The sequence below is a fragment of the Amblyomma maculatum genome, chromosome 1 (assembly GCF_055883805.1).
Source record: "Amblyomma maculatum isolate TAMU_Amacu chromosome 1, ASM5588380v1, whole genome shotgun sequence".
NCBI classification, from domain to species: domain Eukaryota; kingdom Metazoa; phylum Arthropoda; class Arachnida; order Ixodida; family Ixodidae; genus Amblyomma; species Amblyomma maculatum.
This window is the reverse complement of record NC_139344.1, coordinates 60,475,299-60,490,213: the sequence shown is the minus strand read 5'-3', so window position 1 is coordinate 60,490,213 and position 14,915 is coordinate 60,475,299. Positions and strand designations below refer to the sequence as shown.

General features: G+C 47.5%; 1 protein-coding gene across 3 annotated transcripts in view; it reads right to left on the bottom strand.

Moving 5' to 3' along the window:
• Nucleotides 1–3,661: 3,661 nt before the first annotated feature.
• The window catches only part of LOC146202542 (uncharacterized), a 142,872-nt gene continuing 131,618 nt past the window's right edge, over nucleotides 3,662–14,915 (bottom strand). For all 3 annotated transcript variants that reach the window (XM_084588209.1, XM_084588208.1, XM_084588207.1), the window contains 2 exons: nucleotides 12,857–13,039; nucleotides 3,662–7,251 (listed from right to left, as the gene is read on the bottom strand). In XM_084588209.1, coding sequence (XP_084444335.1) covers nucleotides 7,001–7,251; nucleotides 12,857–13,039 — 434 coding nt within the window. In that variant the 3' untranslated portion in view covers nucleotides 3,662–7,000. The remainder of the gene's footprint in view (nucleotides 7,252–12,856; nucleotides 13,040–14,915) is intronic.

The window sequence follows — 14,915 nt, the reverse complement described above, 5'->3', positions numbered from 1 at the left end:
ACAGGACTAGCGCTAACTTCATCTAACTTTATTCACTTACAGCGCAGAAAATATAAGAAAAAACCAGGACATGTTCAGATATCAGTTCGCGCACACGCTATCAACAGAACCGTTCAAGATATTCCATTTCCGGTTTGAAGAGGGTCACAGACGTACCTCTAACACAGAATACGCCTCTCTTTTTATATGAAATGCTTCCAATAGTTCCCTTGCCCTTGCATCTTTGCTTTTACCTATAAATCTATATCTCATGATACCGTAGTTGAAACTTCCTGCAGTACCTGCACCTAACCCGTGGCGAATGTTCTGCCGCTCGAGGGCATTCGTAACACTCAGCGCGGTGCTGAGAAAGATGCGCACTACCTACTTCTTCTAATGTCCGCGATTGCTCGCCTGCCTTTTCACTGATGCATCTCCCTGTTTGTCCCGCATGGGCCTTGCGAGTGCACCACCAGGTCCACTCTTAGGCCATGTAGTGTAAGTACGTGGCTCGATGTCAGCGCCGCCGTTTGCTGCATCGAGGCACCCTAATGTAGTGTGCCTTGTTTTGAGAATCTCCATCACCAGCCTGTATCCAAGGGTGCGAAATTGAATTGCAGCCGCGACGGGCGCTTCTCGATGGAGGCAAAAAGCAAGGTGCCCACGTGCTGTGCGATGTTAGTGCACGTTCAGGAACCCCAGGTGGTCGAAATTACTCCGCAGCCCTCCACGCTTTGGGACGTTAAACCCCACAAACCAAAGAAAGCTTATCTCCTTCACCAGCGCTCAACGTTTCCCTCGGCTGAGTGCGAATATTGTTCATATCTCTCCAGAGTTTATAATGAACTTCAAGGTTAGTACAGAAAACCTTACTACGTAGCAAGACTCCAAGCTGGGCTTGTTGGTTCATAGTTACTAAAAAGATATGCAGCGCTAAAAGACGACACAGAGAAAAAAGATTCCTGTGCATCTTTTTTCTCTGTGTCGTCTTTTAGCGCTGCATATCTTTTTAGTAACCTTACTACGTGGCGTGGTATCAAACGTCGTGACCTGCCTAATTTTGACAAGAGGTCTGCTTTTCCTTGCCTCCTTAATACGACGATAATTATAAACAGCGATGCTCTTCGGGAAAATCGGTGCTTGCGTCACAGGAAACCTTTATCAATTAAGTGTAACTATGATCCAGTCTTTGCTGCTATTATTGAGCCTTCTAAACTCTCGTTGGGACCGAGCGATTTTAGTGCGCAGTAGCGAAATATGGCGATACCTATTTGCCCTGAACGTGTGTGAGGAGTATAGTATAAGCGGGTGTGGCAGCCCTTTTCCGGCGATTCATGGCGTGAGGCAGCTCGGAGAACATGGCTGCATGGACCATAGCACGTGCTCGCGAAATAAATTTCCAGGCAATATCATAGACGGAAACAACAGTTTATTCACTTTTGCACGCAACAGTTTTGCAGAATAAGTATGAAGAAGGTATGTAGTCGCCGCAAAACACGTAACAATATATGCTTTAACAATTTCTTCGTGAAAGAGTAGTCAATTGTCACTCGTTGAAACAGCGCACGCTCAAATGATAGGCAGTAAGTAAGCGCCTAAAATGAATACTTGATAAGCTCTGCATGCGTGGTCATTTAACAGCTCTTTTTATTCGCGGGCGCAGTCATGGTGGACGTCGCGTATTTTGGAAGAAGGCAGGGAGCTTCCGGAAACGAGTCCCTTGCATCGTAGCGCTGGCGTTAGTGCGCCCGCTTTGAAGGATCCGCGGCGAAGCAGCATGTTGGCAATGCCCCCTCTGAAAAATGGCGTGAATTAAGCTTGCTCCGAGCAACACCCTTTCGGACTGACGGATTTCTGGTCAAACGCTGCGTGGCCTTCTTATTGCCACGCCACTGGTCGTGTTCTAATCTGTAGCGCCTAAAGCCCGGGCATGTTCCTCGCCCTTCTCATGTATGTAATGCATGCCAGTTAAGCTCTGCAAAAGTTGGCAAGAGTTCTTCAGACCGATGTCACGACTGAAACTGGGCACTGCATGATAATCGAGTGTTTGAGTGCTTATAGAGCAGATCGCGCACGTGCCTACAAGGCATGTGCGTCTCGCATTTATCTTTGCAGCTGAATGCGAGAGGGCCCACGTGAACAGGAGAACCGGTCGACCTATAGCGAACACGGACGCGACGAATTATGTTAATAATGTATTGCTTTCATCGAAGTTGATATATTGAACTCGGAGCGCGTACGTACTGCTATATCAGAGAGTTGATGCACCATATAGGAAGGCTATGGCGCTGCGCCTGAGGAAGCTTCGTTTGGAGAGCTTTCGGAGATAACCGCAGCGTTGCTATGATTGCGTGCTCCTCGGACAAACAGATCGCAGATGGCAACGTGCAAACGATAACAGCCCTCGAGGTTGTTCAGGAAGGAGACAGCTGAGGGTCCGGATTCTCCTACCCGACGCTTCACGAGACACCCACCTTTGGGGCTATGAGCGCGATGCAGCACTTATTTACGGTCTCGAAGGAAATGGTCTAGACAATTTGTACGCGGTATCAACCTTTACGACTGCACTCTTCAAGGCCGTAGAGGCCGAAACCGAAGCCGAAATAAGCACAGTTACTTTAATAGCAGCTGCACTGCTGGCAATAAATTTCACAAAAATATATTCCGTCATGCTAACTTAGCAGGATCCTGACGACCCCGTCTGCAGCCTCGTGTGCGTGATCTGAACGGTGCGTGTGTGTGTGGAGGGGGAGTGGAGGGGGGCGTTTTTATTTGGCGTTTGGATTTCGACAAGCGTGGATTCGACTATATAGAAATAATCGATATGTATCGAGAGAATCTTCGCCCTTTGCCCGTCTTGCAGTTCCTTATAAGCGGGTTCCACAACACTCGTTTCGTTATATGCCCGAGGCGCCTCCAGCTCTCGATTATCTGTTATGAAAAGTATAGATTGCTGTCCGCCCTACTCTATAATGCACTCTGCTCGACTGTGTTTCAGTTTCTGGTCACAGCAAGAGAACGCGCGTGCCGAACGAGTGGTTCAAAAACGGGAAGACAAGCAACTACCATCAGTTACCCCGAGTACGCTGGCATGGTTGATTACTTGAAAATAGATAGAAGGCAGTCATTAGGTTTCCGATAAATTGTTCAGGTAGCATAAGCCAAGATGAGACAGCTAGCAACATGATCGCGGGTGTAGAGCCTTTTTTTATTTCTCTTTAGTTTCTCTTGTAGAGGAGAATTATGGCTTAATGCGAGCATAGCTTCAACAAGCTTTTCGCCTCAGAGTCAAGCATATCCGTCACTTGGTGCTTACCTAGGCCAATAAAATATTAATAGACCGCCACTGAACAATGAGAGAGTACCGAGCAGCATATTCCGTCCCTGTTCTTGCTGTTACCACAGTTAGTAACGCAGCCTTAGAGGCAGAACGAACCCGCTACAAATGTCTAAGTCAGGTAAAAATCGAAAGTGAAGCGGAAAGTGCCGCTCAAAGGATATGTCGTGGAGCTAGTGTCTCGACGTCGCGGTCAGATGTCTCGCACCTGCCAGCGTGGCATCGCAGGTCGCTGGAAGGTGCGGTTGACGGTGACACCATGACACTAGGTCAACGACACTGGCTGGCGGGCCTCATTTGAGGAAGATTTGCCCTATGGCTCTTGCCGCGATCAATGGTGTTGAGCATTTAAAAGGCACCGCTACAAACCCAGGGAAGAGGGCAGATAGCACTTTAGCTATAAATGCTTAAGCTGCCCTCTGTGTCTCGTTTGTTTACAGCTAGGGGTGGATTTGAATTTCAGCTACATTATGTGAAACTCAAACAAGGTGGCGGGTGATCGTTAACTTCATTTACCTATTACGGCCGATAAAAGTCAGCAACTGTTTGCGAACAAGTTGACGAGCAAAGATCCACTCTTCATTCCACGAGCGCCGCGGCATATCTGGGGATGCCATGAGTGTTATCCCAATGCTGCCATACCTCGAAAAATTGGGTTCAGGAGAAACTCGTGAGCGGTCACCTTTTTCCTGTCTTCAGGCAATAGAAGCGCTTTCGCGGATTCGCTATTGTGCGTGAATCACGGTCAAGTTGCAGCAGTCTCCGGAGAAGAGCGATAATCGAGATCCGGTCCTAGTACACTGTAACCACAGTAACTGCGTCGAATTACCTAATCGCGCTCCACTTCATTCCATCTATCTAGGGTGGCAAATGTTGCGACGTCATATTATTCGGACACAAGATGCCTGCTTTCCTACGAGCTTGCTGCTCTGATATTGGTGTTTCCTTTTGAGTGACAAAAAATATAAACAGAAGCTTCCATTCTGCTTGCGCGACATCTCTGCGGCCGCAGATTGCCTAAGAGTTAAAATATTGCAGCGTTTTGGCTGTTTCGAGTTGCCCGCAACTTACACACTGTGCAGCACATGACGCAGGTGCGCAGGTGAGAACGGCCACGTGAAAACAAGACGAAACCGAGGGCAGCGCATGGGAAGCGTAATGACGTCATCGCACCATCTGATGTTGTTCCCAGACTATGCGACCTGAGAGACTATGCGGAAATTGCGCGGAACGTCAAGTGGTGGCCACGCGTACGCGGATTCAAGTTGTGCGCCGTATGGACTGGTAGAAAAATTCAACTACAGCTAGAACGTGACACGGGTAAAGACCCTGGGGATCGTTGTTCACTGCAATACCGTTCAAGCAGGTTATGACAAAGCGTCCTCAATCACCTCTACGTTGGCGAAAGCATTCCTTCTACTTGTTAGAGATATCGTACACCGCCAAGAAACCTGTTCATACGCCCTCTCAAGTTGCGTCGCAAGATCAGTTTAATAGCTTATTATTTCACGCGCTTTCCATTCACAACGCAAGAGCCAGTCTCAAAACATGCATCTTAAAGCCATATCCTGCCGCCGTTCAGAGCGCATCGTCCCAACACAAATTGAACCTGCTTCAATCTTTTCAGCTATACCTTATATCTTAAAACGATGTCTTTCAATTATACCCTGTTGCAAGATTATACTTTAGTTGACTAAAATACCGCCATAAACGTGCGCTAGACTATTTGGTCAATGCGTGCATTGTTTTTCTGTACTTAAGTCTGCAGCTTCTTAACATGAACTTGGCGTAAAGGGGCGAAGACAGCCTACAGTACTATACAAACTGCACCATCGAGTGTCAGATTTAATTCGCACCTCGGTAAGCAGCAGACGTGCCCGTATGTAATGGCGCTATATATAGCGTCATCAAGAGTGCACGAAACTAGCCTAGTGGGGTGCGATAAATACTGCGATGCATCGTCCCTTCTCGCTGCCTTCAAACCTCTGCCGTCACGGCTATGTACAGGGAGAACTAAGTTTCGGCCTGTTGCATAAAACTGTGCCAGCAAAGGAAGCTGTGTTTTCGTGGGCTGTATGTGGCAAGCGCAGTAACAAACTTATGTAAAGCCGTGTGCTGCCAGCGCTTGTGGTCTCCCTCGCCACTCCTGTCAGCCATATCTGATGGTGGAAGCGTGGTCCCATGGCGCATGGCGGGAGCGGGGCGTAGTGCGGCGTGGCCTGTATTTAGAGGGATGTGTCGTGCGATTTAACGCTAGTAAATGCAGTGCGTCGGTATATTATCCCGCCGAATTCCTAGAGATGCCATATTTGTTTCGTGCCTCACACATAAGGTGCCTGTGCGCTTCTGTATGTTCTTATGTTCAGCGGTCATCGTTCATGTATCTCTAACCATTTCCTTCGTGCAATTTCGGATGTTGCGTCGATAATTCCACTCTTACACGTTCATTGTTCCGCATTTCCCCCCAGAGCACTGCGAATAAGGCGCGCAAAGTCTACTGCGAATCGTTGCAGCAAGTGCCACGGGCGGCGCGTAGTCTCCCCGTTCTCGAGAACTCCGGCCACTCCGGTTTTTGTGCAAGGCCATCCTTCCACCCAGAGCAGACTACGCGAATGCAAAATCGCGTACGATTGAGATTTTTACGATTGTGCTTTTAAGAAAATAACGTAGCCACCTGGCGTAAACTGTTAGCGCCAGCAATTGATCCTCTTTCACTCAACAGCGGTTAATTAATTTGCTTCCGAAAGCGAAGGATGACCATGTTACGCGGATATGCTTGCAGGAAAAGTCAGTTTTCTCGGAGTAATCACATCAGACGTATGTACCTTCAACGCATATGGCAAGCGGTAGTCGCTTAGAGGGATAAAACATCACCTGTTGGAATTCTGCAGCGAGGTTACTGCCGTAGAACAACCGTGGCATCACCATCATGGCTCCATCGGAGGGGGGTCTCTACTGATTCCAGCACAGTTGGAAAGGTAAATAAACAGGCACATCGTTTTATACAAATGGAAAATTATTTTCCTCCATCGCGGGTCATAGAAGATATGTTAATGGTTTTTATTTAAACTCACTGCCAAATTGCCGAAACAGAGAAATGTTCTAACCAATGACAGGATTAAAATATGACAGCCTGCTTTGTATTCACGCAGACCATATACCGTCGAGCGCGGTGGTCTCAGACCCCTTACTGGCGGTGGGGTGTCAACCCCCCGAGACCCCCTGACTTTAAGCCCTGCATGGATGAGTGGAGTCGACGAACGGGCCTCACGTCGCGTTCGTGATCTTCAGGACACCTCTGGCGCTCACTCGCGACCCAACCGGTGACGTGCGCGCAGTGCTCACGCGTTTTTACACGGTGACAATAGTAAGATAGCCTGCGGACGTCTGCATCTCGTGAAGCGATCGCAGCCTCCTTGGCGCCGAAAGCAGAAAACGAAGCAAGTCGTGGCTACCAAATGTAAACGCGTTGATGACCCTCAGATATTCACGCGCGCACTGTAAAATCCCAACTCAATGTCGCGACGTACTCTTTGTTGGTCCCTTACGTCGAGTCGCCGGCTCAAGTGCACGGCTCAATTCCTGCACACACACACGAGCACGAACGCACAAACACACGCACACACCCACAGTCGGCAGCACTCCGCATGACGCGAGGTGAGAGACTTCCTCGACCACTAGCCCTCAGCGTGCGAGCGCGAGGACGGCGCCACCAACGAGGAAGGGCGGCAGCAGCAGCAACAGCGGATGACCGCTAGGCGGCCGGGAGGCCGCGTTGCAGGCGTCCTCGAAGCAGCTCTGCAGGCATCCGCGCACGTAGCGGTCTTCGAAGTAGAAGCCCCCGCAGTGGCTCATGCGCACGATCTCCGTGTCCACGGTTAGCGTGCCGCTGTCCAGGGCACAGCTACGCACCACCATCGTCTGGCCAGTCTCCTCTGTGAGCGAAGGGGAAGAGGAATAGCGCCGAGAGATGCGGGGAGAAAAAAAATCGAAAGGCACAGTTACGGACAAGTGGATGTATACTAAGGATTATCGTAAAGGGCATCAAGTTTCCTTATTGACGGTACGTATTGACGCTGTGGACGGTGAAGACGGGATGCGCCCGTTGTTTCTTACAAAGGCAAAAAAAAAAAAAAATCAACAAAAACATCACCCATATTTCATTAGAGGAGCGAGACAAGTGCATGCATTCCTTCCTATTTTAGGCTTGCAGTTACAGGAACTGGAAGAAAATCAACGCCTACATGGCCCATGGAAATCTGGGCCAGTTGGTACATTGGGAAGAGGAGAACCAGTCAAAAAAAGAACGAAGTGAAGAGAGCTAGGTACACCACGACGACTGGACTAGCAACTGTGTTTACTGAAAACAGCATACATCCAGCAATGCCTTTCTGAAACTGCTATCCGTTTATCTATCCATGGTTCATTTTAAGGGTTCCCTGTACCTACAGAAAAGAGGAATTTGTACTGGTTCCAGTGTGGCTCCAGTCTTGTGCCACATCTTTTCAGCAAAATTTGACTGGTCACTTCAGGGATTCCTTCATGACAAGCGTGTGTGCAAAGGGTTCAGGTACGTTGACGATTTTTTAGTTCTTGGTTGCAGACGATATTTTAATGGCTTTCAAAGCTTCATCACAGACTCTAACCATCACGCATGAACTATACCTAGCCACCATTCCATAAGGTTACTAGAACTTCAACTAACTTTCCATGACGAAGGGCATTTATGCTGGATGTTTTTACCTATAGCAAAAAAGCATTCCTGCCTTTCGGTTCTGTTCGTTCAAAGTTAGTGAAAAGAGCCACTGTAATCAATGGTTTTCGACACGCATTTGAAAAAAAATCTGCCACCATGCTATCAAAGGCAGCTTTGACAACCAGTCCCAACGTTTTGAAGCCGTGGGGTTCTCTAGAGCACTTTTAAAAGCGGCGGCTGAATCGCTGCTTCAGAAGATAAAGAGGGTGCATGTGAAGCTTGCAACTCAGGGAAAGAAATTTGAAGTTATGCCTTAAGTTCACGAGGTAACCCACCACATTATGAAGGTAGCTATAAAGCAGGGCATAGACGTTGCGCTTTCTGTCCCTTGTAAGCTATCTGGCTTGTGCTCAAGCATCTCAAGAGGCGGGTCAAGAACTCCTGTTTGTTTAACTCAGCATGAGAACTTGTTCACGCTGTGTGCCACGCGCGTTGTCTACAAGTTTTCGCTTACCTGTGAAAAGGTTTATATCGGCAAAATAAGTCGATGTATTAACGATCGGCTGCATGAACACCACAAATCCCCGGGTTCTACTGATTATGGATGCAATTTGCCTCGCCATTGCAGCAAGTGTGGTTGCTACCCTCTGCTAGGCAATCTTACTATTCTTGGCAGAGGTAGGGACAAAGAGCGCGAAATTTTAGAGGCCTGCTTCAGTGTTAATGGCGATAAATGTACGAACCGGTGCGCTTGTTGGAAAAAGAATTCGCTTTCTTAGATCGCCGGCGATAGGTTCGAGTGTTTTTTCCCCGTGATTTCCGGAATGTGGCGCCGTTTGTGTTGCGTATGCCCTGTCAGTCTTGCTGGGCGTTTGCTGTTTTCAATAAACACAGTCGCTAGTCCAGTCTTCGTGGTGTATGTCTCTTCTCTTCGCCCTTGCTCTTTTGCAGCGAGAGCTACATTGACCAGTCTCGCCATTTCGTCGCGCCTGTAAGAAGAAGAAGAAGAAGAAGAAGAAGAAGAAGAAGAAGAAGAAGAAGAGGAAGAAGAAGATTTCACGACGACTGCGTTGGCGACAAACACGGTGACTGTACAGTTTTCGCAACTGTAGGCAATCTAATCACTGGACTTTATAGCCTGTCAAAGCGTACGTCATGAGGGATGAATGGGTGGATGGATGGGTGGAATACAGGAGCGTCTCTTTTGAAAGGAGTGATAGCAGCTGCCACCATGCTTGGCCTTTTTTTTTTTTTCTTCAAAATATCTGGGACGGTTGTTTTAAATCGGTACCCTAGTTCGTCATTTAAGTTACTAAATTTTGATTTCTACATTTCTAACCTTATGTCACCTTTTTGCTCTTCAGCCATCGATCTTCCAATCGTATTTTGCTGTCACCGCCGATCCATTCACCCGACCATTGGCATCACTAAACCTTAGAGCCTCAGGGAGAGCGACGTTGCCTGCATCGACTTCCGGATGAATACCACATGCTCAGTTGCTTCTACGGATTTACCACACATTGCACATGTGCCATCTTCTTGGTTAAATTTCTTTTTGTATCTGCGTGTTCTAAGGCACCCTGCTATAGGTTCACTGCCTCTTGACTTATCAAAGAAAGATTCCTTTCGAACCTGCCTTTTCCAATTTCGATACAGTTTTACACTGTGATTCTTTTGCATTGAATTTATCCAGTTCTTACCTTCTGTGTATTTTATCTGTTGTTTAACACTCTTCATTCTCCGCCATCGTGCCCTGCATACTTATTTGTTAGTTCCCTACTTACTTTCCTCCATTGTGAATCAATGCTTTTTAGGTATAGGTATTTAAATACTTTAGCTGCCCAACTGCTGCTGTCCAATTTCCTCAGGCGTTCTTCTTACAATATTTTATTTTAGCTTCCCGGGCTTCAAAAGGTGTCCAATCCATACCTGTCTGTATCGCCTCGTTTGTGGTTTTGTCACGGGCATCTAATGCTAATCATCCAGCAGTTTTCTGATTTATTTCTAGCCTCGACTGTATCTCTCTCTTCAGGCAGCAAAACACATCCCCGAAAGTAAGCCTGGTCGCCATTATTCCTTTCCAAATATACCCCTCACTACCTGATATCTGCTGTACCCGTACAATGCCCTGTTTCATTATCTCGGCATTTCTTCGCCCTTTGCCCTAACAGACCAATCGTGATTTTCCATGTATATCGGTTCTTCCGTACCGTGAGATATTTATATTCTGCCACTCTGGGTACTTCATGGCCTTGTATTTTAAGCACCTGATCGGTTGAACCGTTGAAAATCACCAGATCCGACTTAATCGCGCTTTTAACTGAAACCTAGAGCATCCTCTTTGTCTCCACAAGAATTACGCAGAATTTGCAAGTGGTCCTGGTTATCCACTAACAGTACAATATCGTCCGCATACTTTAACCCGGGGAGCCACTGCTCTGCGACAATTTCTGACTAATCTATACGACAGATTAAAACCCAGATTACTTCCTTGTAGCCTTCTTCCCATATCTGTCTTATGAAGCAATTGTAAGGCATTCTACTGAGGCACGCCGTGTAGTGGAGGACTCGGGATTCATTCCGATCATCAGAGATGCTCGCTGGCGCACCAGAATGTCGGTACAAGAGAGTTCGTGCGCTCTGCCTCCAATGAAATTCGACCGCTGCGGGTGGAATTGAGTCCACGGCTTCGTGGTCACCAACAAGAAGCCATAAAAAAAAAAAAATCATCCTGGCCCTACCGCAGGTTTTGGGCGGTTCGTTATAGTGCACAATGCAGGATCAGGCCATCTTTACGTCTGCTCGGGATGTCGCAGGGGTCTGCGCTATAGGTTCAACATTATTTCTCATGTAGGCTAAATACATTTATTCTTGGGTAGAATCGGGTGTACAATTACAAAATCCTTCAAGTGAGGCACTCACATCAATAATAAAATTCGGCAGAGGCACGAAGACCACTGATTACGTATGAGAATGCTAAAATAACTACGAGTCTACTATGCGTTATACTTGCATATACTATATGCCTTACAGTACATTACTATCAGTAAAGTGCTTAGTAATGCTACGTTGCATAATGTATATGCTTCATGACGATATAGAAAATTATATTTTATTATTCATGACTTACATATACGTCTTAAATACTTTGTGGCACTTTATGCTGGCGTCGTGACGTCACCCGAATTTTGTGCCATGGACGCCGCCAAATATCGTGGAGCCTAGTGGAGCCTCTAACGGTTCCGCTTTAATTGACTCAACTGCTTGCGACAGGTGGCTGTTGGCAGGTAGTTTTACGATGACGCTTCGAATGAAGCCGAGTTTCTCTCGTAATGGGGCTGCTAACGTTTTCGCATTACATTAATTCAGTCGATTGTAGGCGCTAGGTGGCTGTTGGCATGCAATTTTATGTGCATTTAGTGCGCCTGCGCTAGGGTACGGGTGCGATCCAGAAATTGCTCCACTTTGTTGCAGAGAAATTACAGTCAAGCCAACTTATGACGACCGCAATTACAACGAACGCTCGCTTATTACAACGGTGGAGCTACCGTAAATATATGTATCAGAGCTATGGCACTGCGTCTTAGATAAAATGAACAAACCAGCCATACCACTCGGTTGTAACGAACGGGCAGACCCGCAGAGTTGCCTCCGCAGTCGAAAAGCGCAAGCTTCCCGCAAATACGGAGAGCAAAGAGCATCTCCCACGTAACGTTGCCTCCCCCAAACACGAAGTGCCGCGAGCCTCCCATAAAACGATAGAAATGATGGAATTGATGCTGCAGTTGACTACCCGCTAAGCGCGCTCGGAATGGCCACAATGTCAACGCCGGCTTGGCAAAGCGTGCCATGTGGAAGGAAACAAAATTGCGGTAAGCGCGAGGGTATTGGCACCGTTCAAAGGGCAACTGCTGCACACATGCAGCCGGTGGTCAGCCAGAACCAGAAATTTGAGGTTTGAATACTTGTCATGAGTTGTGTCTTGCTGGCCTACCCTTTCAGGGGCATACTTCGCCTTTCTAGACCGATATCCGCCTCGTACTGCTACCACGTGAAGGCAGCGCACAGACAGCAGACATGTGGAACATCTCGACCTTACGTGCGCTGCAGCAGCTTTCCGCTGAATTCTTTTCGAGAATCGAAGACGTGGATGGTGACCTACAACCAGATGCCAGGAAGCCTCAATCGTTATCGCTATTATTGCGTTGATAAATCCGTTGGCCTCCAGAATGTGTCCCGACCAGGAGAGCTTAGAACGCGGCTTGGTAGTGTCTGTTTTGGAGAAACGGAAGTCCACAAGCAACTTTTCAAAGAAATAACGCCACTTTTGTCGACATTCGCATTTATTTATTTTTTATTATTATTATTATTATTTTTTTTTTTTTGCTAACATAGTTAATCTCCACATACTACGAACTTCGTGTATAACAAATATAATGCACGGGATTGTCAAGTTCGTCATAAGTGGGCACGGCTGTATTTCTATTTTCTCAAGCACACTCATTACAATCAATGATTACAATAATCTCGTCCCCAAGTTTGATATCATTCGGATCTTTCCCTGAGTGGTTGACTTCCGAGTTTTTGGTGTAACGAGCTGCTTGATATCCACCCAGTTATCTTCGTCGTGCGCCGAAGACATGCACTGACGACAGTGCAGCGCTCACTTGGGCGGCGCTCAGAGCACCGTTCATGGAAAGGAGTAGACGTATTTCCGAACAAGGCAGCATGGAAGGCTCTTTTTTGCCGGACTGCTACACAAGCGCTCCCATAAACCCCCTTATGTGCGGCTTTCGTTCTTAGCTGCACATTCCTGACGACCTGTTCGGGGAATTAACGCTCACCGTATACGCCGTTGAGTTTGATGCAGGCGGTGGCCGGGAAGAGGCCATTGCGGTTCTTGCGCGACGACATGCACGGCGACTCGAGCAGGTCGGCCGTGTAGTTGTTGTGGAAAGGATCCTCGCAGGCCGGGTTCTCGCGGTCCAGAGACACACACTTGAAGCAGTCCAGGCCGCGGGCCGCCCCTGCGTGAACGCGCCGCGTGCGCCATCCAAGACGTGCGCTTTATTATCGCTATCACTCCGCTCCGCTGGATGGTGATTACGTCACGTACTACGTACACTACGACACACATGGCGCTTTGTGTTTCACGTGTCTTTGTTGTTTGTATCTGTGTCCTTTTTCACGCAGCACCACGCACTCCCTCGAGGGTGAATTTGTGTTTTCTGAACAATGCATGCAACGATTTCTTCGTTCTCAGAAATTCGCAGAGTGAGGTTTTTCTTGAAGTGCACTGGAAGTAGTATAAACCCTGTCGCATTCGATTTCTACAGCCTGCTGGTATTTGGTGTTGTGAGACAGAGCAAATACATGAGTAAGTTAGTAGAGGAAATAAAGGTCATCATAATTGCAGTTGAGTTGAAAGTGATTGTTCAAAACGTCCCACACAGAATTCGCGTCTGTACGGGTCGTCATGTTTGCGAAACAAACTAATGCACCCAGTGTGTTGACCGACTGTTCAGAATGATGAATATATGTCGCCTAATATTTCAGTGAGGCTGGGAAAATGTGAAAAAAAGAAATAGCAGCGAAGCACTGCATCGAATACACTAATAACACTGGTGACTACAACAGTGCCGTGGTTATTCGCAGTAAAGCGAATAATTCCCCTCCTTGCGGAGCGGGGTTAGGTAGACCCTGCAGACGTCAATTGCCGATTCTTCGTGGCGTTATACCACCCGGAGATAGAAAAAAAATATATATATTTTCTGTAAAGCAGCAGGCACAAGGCGACTGTTTCCATAGTTGTGTAATTAGCCAGTGAGCACCCGAGAAAAGCACTCTCGTCGAAGCCGTCGTCTCGCCCTCGCATCTACTGCGCAGCCTCCGAAAGATGACCGCGATTAACGGCTGGCGGTCACAACTGACCCTCCCACTTCTTCCGCTAACAACAGAACAAAATCAGTTGTGTTCGCACTCTCACTTCAGAGATAAACCGCATCGTACGATACAAGTACATAGAATACTTATTGACACAATAACTGAGGCTTTGAAGTCACAAAACGAAGTTTCACGGCTACCCATTTGGTTTCGGTTGCCGTTTGTTTTAGGCACCTTCCGCACTAACAGCTACCGTTTGAATAAAGCTCATATTAGGCGGAAAGTGCTGCGTTGTTTATAAATTTTTATTTTGAATAGAAATATTCTCACGCTTTGGCGTAATCTAAACTTTAATATTAAAATATAAAAAAATATGCATGGGTTCAATCCGGCTGAACCTAGTTTTCAGAGCGGTAGCTGGGTTATTCATGTTCAAGTATATATTTGCTGTTGCTTAACTCTTCCACGGCTGTCTGCGAACGCCAAGGGAAAACAGCAAAAGCACTGGTTCCAGCGCTTGGCTCCTCCATGGCTGTGTGCGAAGCTCAAGGACGCCACAACCGGGTCTAAACGACACGAAAGCGTCAAGGAATGGGGACGGTCCCAGGAGTCGAGCCAGACTGGCAACGGTGGTGGTGGAGGGAAAGGGTTGACAGGGGGCTGGAAGGTTGTGTGGCATGTGTCAGCCAATGTTGCATATTTGTGGAGAAATGTATCGGTATACTAATAAAGTTTGGCAGGTGTGTGAAGAAGAAAAAGAAGAAGAAGCAGGTGTGCGAAGTAGAAGAAGCGGGCGCCGCTGGCTCCGCGTGCTGCATGTGCAAAGGAGAAGCGAGCGGCGCCAGCTCCTGGCGCCATACCTGAGGTCATTACTCGAAAGGACATGACTTTCAGGTTTTTGGCATGGGTGAAAGAGGTTCCGCTCTAAAACACTGAGGTAGAGTAGTAGGTTCATTCGTTCACACCAAAGACCAACAGAAGACAACGCACGGGTGGTCGTTACGTCACTTGTCGTGGTTG